This window comes from Coregonus lavaretus, assembly GCF_964263955.1.
Source record: "Coregonus lavaretus genome assembly, chromosome: 1".
NCBI lineage: Eukaryota > Metazoa > Chordata > Actinopteri > Salmoniformes > Salmonidae > Coregonus > Coregonus lavaretus.
The window spans coordinates 2680030-2696935 of NC_139988.1; the positions used below are offsets into that span (position 1 = coordinate 2680030).

Sequence of the window (16906 nt, forward strand, 5' to 3'; positions counted from 1 at the left end):
TGACTGAGACATTCTCTTGTTCCCTTCACCTGTCAGTAGACTAGACACCAAACAGGAAAACACCTCAAGTTGTCCCATAAGAAAGCTAATTTGTTTTCAAACGTTTTCCGTTCTGTGCCTTACTGAACAGAATGCGCCAAATACAACAGGTGTAGACATTACAGTGAAATGCTTACTTACAAGCCCTTAACCAACAATGCAGTTTTAAGAAAAAAGTAAAATAAAAAAGTGTTAATTAAGAAATAAAAAATAAAATAAAGAGCAGCAGTAAAATAATATAGCAGTAGGGAGGCTATATACAGGGGGTACCAGTACAGAGTCAATGTGAAATAACAGGAGGGAGGCTATATACAGGGGGTACCAGTACAGAGTCAATGTGAAATAACAGGAGGGAGGCTATATACAGGGGGTACCAGTACAGAGTCAATGTGAAATAACAGGAGGGAGGCTATATACAGGGGGTACCGGTACAGTCAATGTGAAATAACAGTAGGGAGGCTATATACAGGGGGTACCGGTACAGTCAATGTGAAATAACAGTAGGGAGGCTATATACAGGGGGTACCGGTACAGTCAATGTGAAATAACAGTAGGGAGGCTATATACAGGGGGGTACCGGTACAGTCAATGTGAAATAACAGTAGGGAGGCTATATACAGGGGGTACCGGTACAGTCAATGTGAAATAACAGTAGGGAGGCTATATACAGGGGGTACCGGTACAGTCAATGTGAAATAACAGTAGGGAGGCTATATACAGGGGGGTACCGGTACAGTCAATGTGAAATAACAGTAGGGAGGCTATATACAGGGGGGTACCGGTACAGTCAATGTGAAATAACAGTAGGGAGGCTATATACAGGGGGTACCGGTACAGTCAATGTGAAATAACAGTAGGGAGGCTATATACAGGGGGTACCGGTACAGTCAATGTGAAATAACAGTAGGGAGTCTATATACAGGGGGGTACCGGTACAGTCAATGTGAAATAACAGTAGGGAGGCTATATACAGGGGGTACCGGTACAGTCAATGTGAAATAACAGTAGGGAGGCTGTATACAGGGGGGTACCGGTACAGTCAATGTGAAATAACAGTAGGGAGGCTGTATACAGGGGGGTACCGGTACAGAGTCAATGTGCGGGGGCACCGGCTAGTCGAGGTAATTGAGGTCATATGTACATGTGGGTAGAGTTAAAGTGACTATGCATAAATTGTAAACAGAGTACCAGCAGTGTAAAAAAAAAGGGGGTGGGGGGGGGGGCAGTGCAAATAGTCTGGGTAGCCATGATTAGCTGTTCAGGAGTCTTATGGCTTGGGGGTAGAAGCTGTTGAGAAGCCTTTTGGACCTAGACTTGGCGCTCCGGTACCGTTTGCCGTGTGGTAGCAGAGAGAACAGTCTATGACTAGGGTGGCTTGAGTCTTTGACAATTTTTAGGGCCTTCCTCTGACACTGCCTGGTATAGAGGTCCTGGATGGCAGGAAGCTTGACCCCAGTGATGTACTGGGCCGTACGCACTACCCTCTGTAGTGCCTTGCGGTCGGAGGCCGAGCAGTTGCCATACCAGGCGGTGATGCAACCAGTCAGGATGCTCTCGATGGTGCAGCTGTATAACTTTTTGAGGATCTGAGGACCCATGCCAAATCTTTTCAGTCTCCTGAGGGACACAGGGGGGGTCTGTATGTTCTCTCCTAACCCTCCTTCCCTCCTGTTGTCTCCTTGTCCTCCCCAGGTGACTCGTGTGGACGGGGACAAAATCCTCCCCTACAGTACCCAGCTAGTTCAGATCCTGCAGCTGACCCTCCATCTGAAGTGTAAACAGGGCTACACCCTGGCCTGTAACCTGCTGCATCATATCCTGAGGTCTACAGCCCTCATCTACCCCACAGAGTACTGCAGTGTACCAGGAAGCTTTCAGCAGCCCACACAGGACTACCTGCCCATCAAGGTACGTACAGGATTGGAGGTACTAAGGTTGGTGGTAGGGGTATGTAGAGGTTGGTGGTAGGGGTATGTAGAGGTTGGTGGTAGGGGTAATCTCCATATCATTGGCTTTCATTGACTATATTGGTGGTTAAATCTACGTTGAGAGGGGCTGTTTCTATGGCGCTTAGAGGGAAAGACTCGTACACCATGAAAACAGGAACAAATTGTCTTCGGAGGGTGGATAGTGGAATTCGGTCTGTTAGCTATGTAAATAAATATATATATATTTAGTCCCTGTTTTGTATTCTGTGGATTTCATTTAGAAAAATACCATGTTTTCACTCACAAACCAGCAGCCACTAGTTAGCTTGTCAGTTGACGTTCGAAGTTAGCGCCACGAAGCAGCGCCACAGATTTCTATGGAGCAGTGACCACTTGTTGATCATGCCTGTGATTACATTTCATTCACTCTATACAGGCTAGATTCTCAGAGTAAATTGTCTAACTTTTGAACCATATACAGTGGGGGAAAAAAGTATTTGGTCAATAACAAAAGTTTCTCAATACTTTGTTATATACCCTTTGTTGGCAATGACACAGGTCAAACGTTTTCTGTAAGTCTTCAAGGTTTTCACACACTGTTGCTGGTATTTTGGCCCATTCCTCCCTGCAGATCTCCTCTAGAGCAGTGATGTTTTGGGGCTGTCGCTGGGCAAAACGGACTTTCAACTCCCTCCAAAGATTTTCTATGGGGTTGAGATCTGGAGACTGGCTAGGCCACTCCAGGACCTTGAAATGCTTCTTACGAAGCCACTCCTTCGTTGACCGGGCGGTGTGTTTGGGATCATTGTCATGCTGAAAGACCCAGCCACGTTTCATCTTCAATGCCCTTGCTGATGGAAGGAGGTTTCACTCAAAATCTCACGATACATGGCCCCATTCATTCTTTCCTTTACACGGATCAGTCGTCCTGGTCCCTTTGCAGAAAACAGCCCCAAAGCATGATGTTTCCACCCCCATGCTTCACAGTAGGTATTGTGTTCTTTGGATGCAACTCAGCATTCTTTGTCCTCCAAACACGACGAGTTGAGTTTTTACCAAAAAGTTATATTTTGGTTTCATCTGACCATATGACATTCTCCCAATCCTCTTCTGGATCATCCAAATGCACTCTAGCAAACTTCAGACGGGCCTGGACATGTACTGGCTTAAGCAGGGGGACACGTCTGGCACTGCAGGATTTGAGTCCCTGGCGGCGTAGTGTGTTACTGATGGTAGGCTTTGTTACTTTGGTCCCAGCTCTCTGCAGGTCATTCACTAGGTCCCCCCGTGTGGTTCTGGGATTTTTGCTCACCGTTCTTGTGATCATTTTGACCCCATGGGGTGAGATCTTGCGTGGAGCCCCAGATCGAGGGAGATTATCAGTGGTCTTGTATGTCTTCCATTTCCTAATAATTGCTCCCACAGTTGATTTATTCAAACCAAGCTGCTTACCTATTGCAGATTCAGTCTTCCCAGCCTGGTGCAGGTCTACAATTTTGTTTCTGGTGTCCTTTGACAGCCCTTTGGTCTTGGCCATAGTGGAGTTTGGAGTGTGACTGTTTGAGGTTGTGGACAGGTGTCTTTTATACTGATAACAAGTTAAAACAGGTGCCATTAATACAGGTAACGAGTGGAGGACAGAGGAGCCTCTCAAAGAAGAAGTTACAGGTCTGTGAGAGCCAGAAATCTTGCTTGTTTGTATCTTGCTTGTTTGTAGGTGACCAAATACTTATTTTCCACCATAATTTGCAAATAAATTCATTAAAAATCCTACAATGTGATTTTCTGGATTTTTTTTTCTAAATTTGTCTGTCATAGTTGACGTGTACCTATGATGAAAATTACAGGCCTCTCTCATCTTTTTAAGTGGGAGAACTTGCACAATTGGTGGCTGACTAAATACTTTTTTCCCCCACTGTATTATGGTAGAGACATGGGGTTTGGACTTGTTTTTCAGACGCAATTCTCTATTGAATGGACATGTTTTGTATAAACCTTGAATGAATGAATTAATCATTTTCTAGGTGAACACCCTAAAGTGTGTCAAAGGAACCAGACTAGTAGAGGGGTCCAGGGCATAACATGCCAGACAGTTACACAACTCTCCTCTATTTCTCCCTCTCTGGCTTCCCGCAGCCCTCCCCCTGTCCACTTAGTCAATGAGAAGGGCCCATAGTGATAGAGGGTACACCTCCTATCTTTGCCCATAGGAAGTCCCTTTACACGTTGAAATCCCTCCATGGTGCCACTCATGCTAAAACAGGATTTAGTGGCAAGTGCGCCTTCTATCCCTCTCTATGGAATGGCCTTGAGTGGCATCATATTATATCATCTCAGTAGAGGCATCATCTCCTTTTTCCCGAAGTGTGCACTTGTTCACTTCCCTTCATGGATTTGAAAGGAAATAACTGGTATATGGATACTCCCTCATGCCTACATCAATCCAATGATTTTAAATGTGTAGGGAGTAGTGAAACGAGTGCACACTTCAGGAGGAAGGAGAGATTATTGGGACACAGCCCAGGGCAGCTCAATGGATCAAAGTTTCTATGGCATTAGATGATAAGGTGTCTTGTCTGTTGTTCTTAGGATTGGTCTCCATACTACAAGACAAGCAGGGCTTTGTGTGTGTGTGTGTTCAGTGTGTGTGTTCAGTGTGTGTGTGTGGGGGGGGGGGGGGGGGGGTTCTATGTGTGTGTACGTATTTATTTGTGTGCACCTGTGTGTGTGTGTGACGTACCGATTCAGCCTTTATATAGCACCATGTGCTTCCATCTTTAGGATTTGCCCCAAGGCCGAGCGTCGATGACGCGTTGATGCTGCTCTGGGTTGTTCACAGGTCCTTTATAGAGATCCTTGATTAAAACCTGCTCCAAAAAGTAATAAAAAAGTTGCATGGCTGTGATAGGAGAAAACTGAGGATGGATCTACAACATTGTAGTTACTCCACAATACTAACCTAATTGACAAAGTGAAAAGAAGAAAGCCTGTACAGAAAAACATGTATCCTGTTTGCAATGAGGCACTAAAGTAAAACTGCAAAAAATGTGGCATATCAATTAACTTTTTGTCCTGAATACAAAGTGTTATGTTTGGGGCAAATCCAACACATTACTGAGTACCGCTCGTCATATTTTCAAGCATAGTGATGTCTGCATCATGTTATGGGTATGGTCGTCTTCGGCAAGGACTAGGGAGTTTTTTGGGGGGGTGATAAATATAAATGCAATAAAGCTAAACATCAATAGAGCCCAGGCAACATCCTGGAGGAAAACCTGCTTCAGTCTGTTTTCCAACAGACACTGGGAGACTAATTCACCCTTCAGCAGGACAATAACATAAAACACAAGGCCAAATAAATAAATACTCTGGAGTTGCTTACCAAGACGATATTGAATGTTCTTGAGTGGCCTAGTTACCTTTTTTTACTTAAATCGGCTTTAAAATCTTAAAATGGCTGGCTAGCAATGATCAACAACGAACTTGACAGTGCTTGCATAATTTTTAAAAGAATGTACAAATTTTGTACAATCCAGGTGTGCAAAGCTCTTAGATTTACCGAAAAAGACTCACCGCTGTAATTGCTTCCAAAGTTGATTCTAGCATGTATCGACTCCGGTTGAATACTTATTTAATCAAGATATTATAGTGTTTTATTTTTCATTAATCTTAAAAAAATGTTAGAATGTTTATTTTAGAGTATTTTGTGTAGGTTGTTGGAAGAAAATGAAAAATCCATTTTAATCCCAATTTGTAACACAACAAAATGTGGAAAAAGTCAAGGGGTGTGAATACTTTCTGAAGGCACTGTAAGTATTGTGATAATATCCTATTGTAAGGTCCCTGGCAATTCCCAGCCCTAATGAATACATTTTATATATATATATATATATATATATATATATAAATTATACAGTGAGGGAAATAAGTATTTGATCCCCTGCTGATTTTGTACGTTTGCCCATTGACAAAAACATTATCAGTCTATAATTTTTATGGTAGGTTTATTTGAACAGTGAGAGACCGAATAACAACAGAAAAATCCTGAAAAACACATGTCAAAAATGTTATAAATTGATTTGCATTTTAATGAGGGAAATAAGTATTTGACCCCTCTGCAAAACATGACTTAGTACTTGGTGGCAAAACTCTCGTTGGCAATCACAGAGGTCAGACGTTTCTTGTAGTTGGCCACCGGATTTGCACACATCTCATGAGGGATTTTGTCCCACTCCTCTTTGCAGATCTTCTCCATGTCATTAAGGTTTCGAGCATGACGTTTGGCAACTCGAACCTTCAGCTCCCTCCACAGATTTTCTATGGGATTAAGGTCTGGAGACTGGCTAGGCCACTCCAGGACCTTAATGTGCTTCTTCTTGAGCCACTCCTTTGTTGCCTTGGCCGTGTGTTTTGGGTCATTGTCATGCTGGAATACCCATCCACGACCCATTTTCAATGCCCTGGCTGAGGAGGTTCTCACCCAAGATTTGACGGTACATGGCCCTGTCCATCGTCCCTTTTGATACGGTGAAGTTGTCCTGTCCCCTTAGCAGAAAAACACCCCCAAAGCATAATGTTTCCACCTCCATGTTTGACGGTGGGGATGGTGTTCTTGGGGTCATAGGCATTCCTCTTCCTCCAAACACGGCGAGTTGAGTTGATGCCAAAGAGCTCCATTTTGGTCTCATCTGACCACAACCCTTTCACCCAGTTCTCCTCTGAATCATTCAGATGTTCATTGGCAAACTTTAGACGGGCATGTATATGTACTTTCTTGAGCAAGGGGACCTTGCGGGCACTGCAGGATTTCAGTCCTTCACGGCGTAGTGTGTTACCAATTGTTTTCTTGGTGACTATGGTCCCAGCTGCCTTGAGATCATTGACAAGATCCTCCCGTGTAGTTCTGGGCTGATTCCTCACCGTTCTCATGATCATTGTAACTCCACTAGGTGAGATCTTGCATGGAGCCCCAGGCCGAGGGAGATTGACAGTTATTTTGTGTTTCTTCCATTTGCGAATAATCGCACCAACTGTTGTCACCTTCTCACCAAGCTGCTTGGCGTTGGTCTTGTAGCCCATTCCAGCCTTGTGTAGGTCTACAATCTTGTCCCTGACATCCTTGGAGAGCTCTTTGGTCTTGGCCATGGTGGAGAGTTTGGAATCTGATTGATTGCTTCTGTGGACAGGTGTCTTTTATACAGGTAACAAGCTGAGATTAGGAGCACTCCCTTTAAGAGTTTGCTCCTAATCTCAGCTCGTTACCTGTATAAAAGACACCTGGGAGCCAGAAATCTTTCTGATTGAGAGGGGGTCAAATACTTATTTCCCTCATTCAAATGCAAATCAATTTATAAAATGTTTGACATGTGTATTTCTGTATTTCTTTGTTGTTATTCTGTCTCTCACTGTTCAAATTAACCTACCATTAAAATTATAGACTGATCATTTCTTTGTCAGTGGGCAAACGTACAAAATCAGTAGGGGATCAAATACTTTTTTCCCTCATTGTATATATTTATTTGTTAATATATTATATTATATTATTATATATTGATCTCAACCTTCTCTCCCTGTGTCCAGGACTGGGGTCGTCCGGGGGACCTGTGGAACCTGAACATCCAGTGGCACGTCCCCAGTGTGGAGGAGACCAGCTTTGTGTTCTACGTTCTAGACCTGATCCTACAGCCAGAGCTGCTGCGACTGCAGAGATACGCCCAGGGGGAACAGGACATGACCAGGTGAGGAGGGACAAACAAACTAACTGTGTGAAGGCAGTAAGAACAGGGGGGAGAGGTTCCTATTCATCAGTTATCAAACAGAAGAAAACGGACTGAAACACGGGAAAGACTTCCTAAACTTGTCCAATAAGAAACACACATTTTTGTTTTCATTTGCGAAACGTTTTGCTACGATATGCCCTAATGAATAGTTAGAACCCAGGGCATTGCCAGGTGAATGCACACTAAACAGACCACGACAGGTTAAGTGTGGAGTAGACGGGTGCAGGTGTAAGGATAGCATAACACTGCTCTACACTAATCCAATAACAAAGTAGTGCCCGGTTGTCCCAAGTGTGCTATTGTCTTGCTGACAAGTTTAGGTGGTTTACTCTGTTTCAAACGTTTTCTCCCCACTTAAGACAACCCAGTTCTGCTTTATCATGTGTAGTCAGTGTTGTGGACCCTGCATGTAATTGTAATCCCATCTTTCAGGGATGACGTCCTACAGAGTTTGTCCATCATACAGCACTGCCTTCTGGGAGCAGGAAGCCTGTTGCCCCCGCTGCAAGGAGAGCCCATCCCTGAACTGTGAGTAGTACACAGTCAAGCTTAATCAATCAAATGTATTTATAAAGCCCTTTTTACATCAATAATTGTCAGTGTTTTACCACAGTGTGTTTTATCTATAAAACCTCTCTTTCTCCATCAGGGTTACTAGCATGGTGAATCTGGGTGAGACCAACCTCTTCACAGGAATGTCCTATGGTGAGTTGTACTAATGTCCCTCAAATGAATGCTTTGGCTCATAGTCATTATTCTGAGGCCTTGGTAACAGTCAAAATAGTCATTGAGCCTTCATAGTTTGCTGTAGCACTCACTTGTTGTGGTGACAGCAGTAACTATATGTTGATTTTCATTGTTCCAGAGAAATGTTTGCTTGCATGTTCTATTATGTAAAACCTAAACACTCTCCTCCTCCAGATGTGTCCAGAGAGAACTACAGAGATGCTATCTGTAGAGTGATGAGGCAGTTGCTACGTGAGTAGTGTCCCCTCCCTCCTTCCTGTCTCTGTAACCACAATTCAACCCCAGTAGTGTCCCCTCCCTCCTTCCTATCTCTGTAACCACAATTCAACCCCAGTAGTGTCCCCTCCCTCCTTCCTGTCTCTGTAACCACAATTCAACCCCAGTAGTGTCCCCTCTCTCCTTCCTGTCTCTGTAACCACAATTCAACCCCAGTAGTGTCCCCTCTCTCCTTCCTGTCTCTGTAACCACAATTAAACCCCAGTAGTGTCCCCTCTCTCCTTCCTGTCTCTGTAACCACAATTCAACCCCAGTAGTGTCCCCTCCCTCCTTCCTGTCTCTGTAACCACAATTCAACACCAGTAGTGTCCCCTCCCTCCTTCCTGTCTCTGTAACCACAATTCAACCCCAGTAGTGTCCCCTCCCTCATTCCTGTCTCTGTAACCACAATTCAACCCCAGTAGTGTCCCCTCCCTCCTTCCTGTCTCTGTAACCACAATTCAACCCCAGTAGTGTCCCCTCCCTCCTTCCTGTCTCTGTAACCACAATTCAACCCCAGTAGTGTCCCCTCCCTCCTTCCTGTCTCTGTAACCACAATTCAACCCCAGTAGTGTCCCCTCCCTCCTTCCTGTCTCTGTAACCACAATTCAACCCCAGTAGTGTCCCCTCCCTCCTTCCTGTCTCTGTAACCACAATTCAACCCCAGTAGTGTCCCCTCCCTCCTTCCTGTCTCTGTAACCACAATTCAACACCAGTAGTGTCCCCTCCCTCCTTCCTGTCTCTGTAACCACAATTCAACCCCAGTAGTGTCCCCTCCCTCCTTCCTGTCTCTGTAACCACAATTCAACCCCAGTAGTGTCCCCTCTCTCCTTCCTGTCTCTGTAACCACAATTCAACCCCAGTAGTGTCCCCTCTCTCCTTCCTGTCTCTGTAACCACAATTCAACCCCAGTAGTGTCCCCTCCCTCCTTCCTGTCTCTGTAACCACAATTCAACACCAGTAGTGTCCCCTCCCTCCTTCCTGTCTCTGTAACCACAATTCAACCCCAGTAGTGTCCCCTCCCTTCTTCCTGTCTCTGTAACCACAATTCAACCCCAGTAGTGTCCCCTCCCTCCTTCCTGTCTCTGTAACCACAATTCAACCCCAGTAGTGTCCCCTCCCTCCTTCCTGTCTCTGTAACCACAATTCAACCCCAGTAGTGTCCCCTCCCTCCTTCCTGTCTCTGTAACCACAATTCAACCCCAGTAGTGTCCCCTCTCTCCTTCCTGTCTCTGTAACCACAATTCAACCCCAGTAGTGTCCCCTCTCTCCTTCCTGTCTCTGTAACCACAATTCAACCCCAGTAGTGTCCCCTCCCTCCTTCCTGTCTCTGTAACCACAATTCAACACCAGTAGTGTCCCCTCCCTCCTTCCTGTCTCTGTAACCACAATTCAACCCCAGTAGTGTCCCCTCCCTTCTTCCTGTCTCTGTAACCACAATTCAACCCCAGTAGTGTCCCCTCCCTCCTTCCTGTCTCTGTAACCACAATTCAACCCCAGTAGTGTCCCCTCCCTCCTTCCTGTCTCTGTAACCACAATTCAACCCCAGTAGTGTCCCCTCCCTCCTTCCTGTCTCTGTAACCACAATTCAACCCCAGTAGTGTCCCCTCCCTCCTTCCTGTCTCTGTAACCACAATTCAACCCCAGTAGTGTCCCCTCCCTCCTTCCTGTCTCTGTAACCACAATTCAACCCCAGTAGTGTCCCCTCCCTCATTCCGGTCTCTGTAACCACAATTCAACCCCAGTAGTGTCCCCTCTCTCCTTCCTGTCTCTGTAACCACAATTCAACCCCAGTAGTGTCCCCTCCCTCCTTCCTGTCTATGTAACCACAATTCAACACCAGTAGTGTCCCCTCCCTCCTTCCTGTCTCTGTAACCACAATTCAACACCAGTAGTGTCCCCTCCCTCCTTCCTGTCTCTGTAACCACAATTCAACACCAGTAGTGTCCCCTCTCTCCTTCCTGTCTCTGTAACCACAATTCAACCCCAGTAGTGTCCCCTCCCTCATTCCTGTCTCTGTAACCACAATTCAACCCCAGTAGTGTCCCCTCTCTCCTTCCTGTCTCTGTAACCACAATTCAACCCCAGTAGTGTCCCCTCCCTCATTCCTGTCTCTGTAACCACAATTCAACACCAGTAGTGTCCCCTCCCTCCTTCCTGTCTCTGTAACCACAATTCAACCCCAGTAGTGTCCCCTCCCTCCTTCCTGTCTCTGTAACCACAATTCAACCCCAGTAGTGTCCCCTCCCTCCTTCCTGTCTCTGTAACCACAATTCAACCCCAGTAGTGTCCCCTCCCTCCTTCCTGTCTCTGTAACCACAATTCAACCCCAGTAGTGTCCCCTCCCTCATTCCTGTCTCTGTAACCACAATTCAACCCCAGTAGTGTCCCCTCCCTCATTCCTGTCTCTGTAACCACAATTCAACCCCAGTAGTGTCCCCTCCCTCATTCCTGTCTCTGTAACCACAATTCAACCCCAGTAGTGTCCCCTCCCTCCTTCCTGTCTCTGTAACCACAATTCAACCCCAGTAGTGTCCCCTCCCTCCTTCCTGTCTCTGTAACCACAATTCAACCCCAGTAGTGTCCCCTCCCTCCTTCCTGTCTCTGTAACCACAATTCAACCCCAGTAGTGTCCCCTCCCTCATTCCTGTCTCTGTAACCAAAATTCAACCCCAGTAGTGTCCCCTCCCTCATTCCTGTCTCTGTAACCACAATTCAACCCCAGTACTGTCCCCTCCCTCATTCCTGTCTCTGTAACCACAATTCAACCCGTACTGTCCCCTCTCTCCCTCTCCAACCACAAACACACTTAACATTGAACCACATCCATCCAAACAACTGTTTTTATAAGTGACACTTATCACATCTACCTGCCAGATACTATGTCCTGTCATCATCGAATGTCCAACAGAAACTACTGTAGTGTGTCTTCTGCTCCTCTTCTGCTATAGTCGGCATTTCTTCACATATCCAGATCTAACAATGTAAAGCTATCCAGATGTAACTAACAGTGTAAAGCTATCCAGATGTAACTAACAGTGTAAAGCTATCCAGATGTAACTAACAGTGTAAAGCTATCCAGATGTAACTAACAGTGTAAAGCTGTCCAGATGTAACTAACAGTAGAAAGCTGTCCAGATGTAACTAACAGTGTAAAGCTGTCCAAATGTAACTAACAGTGTAAAGCTGTCCTAATGTACAGTACCAGTCAAAAGTTTGGACACACCTACTCATTCAAGGGTTTTTCTTTATTTTTACTATTTTCTACATTGTAGAATAATAGTGAAGACATCAAAAAAGTGTTAAACAAATCAAAATATATTTTGTATTTGAGATTCTTCAAATAGCCACCATTTTCCGTGATGACAGCTTTGTACACTCTTGGCATTCTCTCAACCAGCTTCACCTGGAATGCTTTTCCAACAGTCTTGAAGGAGTTCCCACATATGCTTAGCACTTGTTGGCTGCTTTCCTTCACTCTGCCGTCCGACTCATCCCAAACCATCTCAATTGGGTTGAGGGTGGGGGATTGTGGAGGCCAGGTCGTCTGATGCAACACTCCATCACTCTCCTTCTTGGTAAAATAGCCCTTACACAGCCTGGAGGTGTGTTGGGTCATTGTCCTGTTGAAAAACAAATGATAGTCCCACTAAGCCCAAACCAGATGGGATGGCGTATCGCTGCAGAGTGCTGTGGTAGCCATGCTGGTTAAGTGTGCCTTGATTTCTAAATATATCACAGACAGTGTCACCAGCAAAGCACCATCACACCACCTCCTCCATGCTTTACGGTGGGAACTACACATGCGGAGATCATCTGTTCACCCACACCGCGTCTCACAAAGACACGGCGGTTGGAACCAAAAATCTCCAATTTGGACTCTAGACCAAAGGACACATTTCCACCCGTTTAATGTCCATTGCTCGTGTTTCTTGGCCCAAGCAGGTCTTCTTCTTATTGGTGTCCTTTAGTAGGGGTTTCTTTGCAGCAATTCGACCATGAAGGCCTGATTCACACAGTCCCCTCTGAACAGTTGATGTTGAGATGTCTGTTACTTTAACTCTGTGAAGCATTTATTTGGGCTGCAATTTCTGAGACTGGTAACTGTAATGAACTTATCCTCTGCAGCAGAGGTAACTCTGGGTCTTCCATTCCTGTGGATGTCCTCATGAGAGCCAGTTTCATCATAGCGCTTGATGGTTATTGCGACTGCACTTGAAGAAATGTTCAATGTTCTTGAAATTTTCCGTATTGACTGACCTTCATGTCTTTAGTAATGATGGACTGTCGTTTCTCTTTGCTTATTTGAGCTGTTCTTGCCATAATATGGACTTGGTATTTTACCAAATAGGGCTATCTTCTGTATACCCCCTCTACCTTGTCACAACACAACTGATTGGCTCAAACGCATTAAGAAGGGAAGAAATTCCACAAATTAACTTTTAAGAAGGCAAGCATGTTAATTGAAATTCATTCCAGGTGACTATCTCATGAAGCTGGTTGAGAGAATGCCAAGAGTATGCAAAGCTGTCATCAAGGCAAAGGGTGGCTATTTGAAATATAAAATATATTTTGATTTTTTTTAACACTAACAGTGTAAAGCTGTCCCGATGTAACTAACAGTGTAAAGCTGTCCCGATGTAACTAACAGTGTAAAGCTGTCCCGATGTAACTAACAGTGTAAAGCTGTCCCGATGTAACTAACAGTGTAAAGCTGTCCCAATGTAACTAACAGTGTAAAATCAAATTTTATTGGTCACATACACATGTTTAGCAGATGTTATTGCAGGTGTAGCGAAATGCTTGTGTTCCTAGCTCCAACAGTGCAGTAGTATCTAACAATTCACAACAATACACAAATCTAAAAGTAAAAAAATGGAATTAGAAATATATAAATGTCGGAGTGGAATTGACTAAATACAGTAGAATAGAATACAGTATATACATATGAGATGAGTAAAGCAGTATGTAAACATTATTAAAGTGGCCAGTGATTCCATGTCTGTCTATGTATATAGGGCAGCAGCCTCTTAAGGTGCAGGGAAGCTGTCCAGATCATCTTCCTATACCTGTAATGGTTTTTTAAATATCTTTGTGTCCACCACCTTATCACTGTCTTCACATGAAGAGCTGATAAACAAAGGCATCTACAACCACCCCTAAAACCTATCCAGATCATTTCACTTCATGTCAATGTAACGGTTTGTTCTGTTTTATGTCCCCAGGTCACATTCTGGAGCACTCAGAGGATGACACCAAGTCTTTATTCTCCATCATCAAGATCATCAGTGACCTGCTACACTTCAAAGGCTCCCAAAAACATGAGTTTGACTCTCGCTGGAAGAGCTTCAACCTGGTCAAGAAGTCCATGGAGAACAGGGTGAGAGATCTAGCTAGGACGCCATACTGGGGCCATGGTGGAACTTGTGTGATTGAATGACCATCAGCACTCCCAAATTAAGTTGCATTTCTCTTGAGTGAATGAATGTAGTGTAAAGGTAATGTATTACATAGGGAATAGAGCCCAAAGGTAGTGTATTACATAGGGAATAGAGCCCAAAGGTAGTGTATTACGTAGGGAATAGAGCCCAAAGGTAGTGTATTACGTAGGGAATAGAGCCCAAAGGTAGTGTATTACGTAGGGAATAGAGCCCAAAGGTAGTGTATTACGTAGGGAATAGAGCCCAAAGGTAGTGTATTACATAGGGAATAGAGCCCAAAGGTAGTGTATTACGTAGGGAATAGAGCCCAAAGGTAGTGTATTACGTAGGGAATAGAGCCCAAAGGTAGTGTATTACATAGGGAATAGAGCCCAAAGGTAGTGTATAACATAGGGAATAGAGCCCAAAGGTAGTGTATTACATAGGGAATAGAGCCCAAAGGTAGTGTATTATATAGGGAATAGAGCCCAAAGGTAGTGTATTACATAGGGAATAGGGTCCAAAGGTAGTGTATTACATAGGGAATAGGGTCCAAAGGTAGTGTATTACATAGGGAATAGAGCCCAAAGGTAGTGTATTACATAGGGAATAGAGCCCAAAGGTAGTGTATTATATAGGGAATAGAGCCCAAAGGTAGTGTATTACATAGGGAATAGGGTCCAAAGGTAGTGTATTACATAGGGAATAGGGTCCAAAGGTAGTGTATTACATAGGGAATAGAGCCCAAAGGTAGTGTATTACATAGGGAATAGAGCCCAAAGGTAGTGTATTACATAGGGAATAGAGCCCAAAGGTAGTGTATTACATAGGGAATAGGGTCCAATGGTAGTGTATTACATAGGGAATAGAGCCCAAAGGTAGTGTATTACATAGGGAATAGGGTCCAAAGGTAGTGTATTACATAGGGAATAGGGCCCAGCCTTGGTCTAGATAGGGGTCACTCATGTCTCTCCTCCTGTTCCATCTAAAGCTTCATGGCAGGAAGCAGCACATCAGAGCCCTTCTGATCGACAGAGTTATGCTACAGCACGAGGTAGGACCTCTGTCTCTGTTTCTCTGTCTCTATCTGTGTGCTGTCCATTCTCTAGTGTGCTGCTGTCTTGGAAGAATCTGTCAGTTTATATTACCCCTGGTAGTAACCTAGCTGCTGTTTAACTGTCATGTGTTTTGTGTTGTCCAGCTTCGTAAGCTAACAGTGGAAGGGTGTGAGTACAGGAGTATCCACCAGGAACTGATGAAGGATCTGCTGAGGCTATCCACCAGCACCTACAGTCAGGTTAGCCCACTTCACTACCGCACACGTTTTAGAGTTCACTACCACACACATTTGTTTTAGTAGCTCCAGTAGGTAAATAAACCATTACTGTGGTGAACGAGACGTTGGTAGAGCATGGCTCTTCCCGGGATTAAAGCATCTGCTAAATGGCATATGTAAAATCATATATTGTTACTCAAAACACATTGGAGGAGAATTTTATGTCTGGACAGTGGATCTTCTCTGATGTGTGGCGAGGAGAGAGGATGCAAGGAATCAAGGAAAATGTATTAAGAAAGTGTCTCTCCCCCCCATGTGTGTTCCTCCAGGTGCGTAGCCGGGCTCAGAGTGTGCTGTTCACGGCTCTGAGGACCTATAACTTCTGCTGCAGGGACGTGATCCCCCGCGTGCTGGAGTTCCTGGAGCCAGACCGCTCCGATGTCACACAACAGCAGTTCAAAGTAGGACTGTCTCTCTCTGTCCTGTCCTGTCTCTGTCCTGTCTCGCTCTCTGTCTCACTCTCTGTCCTGTCTCGTTCTCTGCCCTGTCTCGTTCTCTGCCCTGTCTCGCTCTGTCTCACTCTCTGTCCTGTCTCACTCTCTGTCCTGTCTCGCTCTCTGCCCTGTCTCGCTCTCTGTCCTGTCTCGCTCTCTGCCCTGTCTCGCTCTCTGCCCTGTCTCGCTCTCTGCCCTGTCTCGCTCTCTGCCCTGTCTCGCTCTCTGTCCTGTCTCGCTCTCTGTCCTGTCTCGCTCTCTGTCCTGTCTCACTCTCTGTCCTGTCTCACCACAACTATTTTATCTTGTCCACACACACACGGTCAAGGCTGGTTATTGCAAATTGATTGATCAATTCATTGATTAATTAATTGATCAATCGATTGATTGAATCATTCATTGATCAATCGGCTGACTAAATGACTGTTTGACTGACTGATAGGATGTACACTGAACAGAAATATGAACGCAAAAAAAAAAAAAAAAATGTAAAGTGTTGGTCCCATGTTTCATGAGCTGAAATAAAAATCCCAGAAATGTTCCATATGCACAAAAAGCTAATTTCTTTAAAATGTTGTGCACAAATGTGTTTACATCCCTGTTAGTGAGCATTTCTCCTTCGCCAAGATAAACCATCCACCTGACAGGTGTGGCATATCAAGAAGCTGATTAAACAGCATGATTATTACACAGGTGCAGCGTGTACTGGGGACAATAAAAGGCCACTCTAAAATGTGCAGTTTTGTCACACAACACAATGCCACAGATGTCTCAAGTTTTGAGGGAGCGTGCAATTGGCATGCTGACTGCAGGAATGTCCACCAGAACTGTTGCCAGAGAATTGAATGTTAACTGCATTTTATCGATGGCAATTTGAATGCACAGAAATACCCTGACGAGATCCTGAGGCCCATTGTGAGGCCAATTTTTTTTTACGATGTCTGTGACCAACCGATGCATATGTATA

General features: G+C 44.7%; 1 protein-coding gene across 1 annotated transcript in view; it reads left to right on the forward strand.

The window, feature by feature from the left end:
* Positions 1 to 16906, forward strand: part of LOC311134533 (proteasome activator complex subunit 4A-like) — a 91282-nt gene that overhangs the window by 39018 nt on the left and 35358 nt on the right. Inside the window, exons 17-25 of the mRNA XM_084168234.1 lie at positions 1732 to 1947; positions 7548 to 7705; positions 8180 to 8275; positions 8397 to 8452; positions 8669 to 8725; positions 13975 to 14129; positions 15161 to 15223; positions 15371 to 15466; positions 15775 to 15906. Of these exons, the coding sequence (XP_084024360.1) occupies positions 1732 to 1947; positions 7548 to 7705; positions 8180 to 8275; positions 8397 to 8452; positions 8669 to 8725; positions 13975 to 14129; positions 15161 to 15223; positions 15371 to 15466; positions 15775 to 15906 (1029 nt within the window). The remainder of the gene's footprint in view (positions 1 to 1731; positions 1948 to 7547; positions 7706 to 8179; positions 8276 to 8396; positions 8453 to 8668; positions 8726 to 13974; positions 14130 to 15160; positions 15224 to 15370; positions 15467 to 15774; positions 15907 to 16906) is intronic.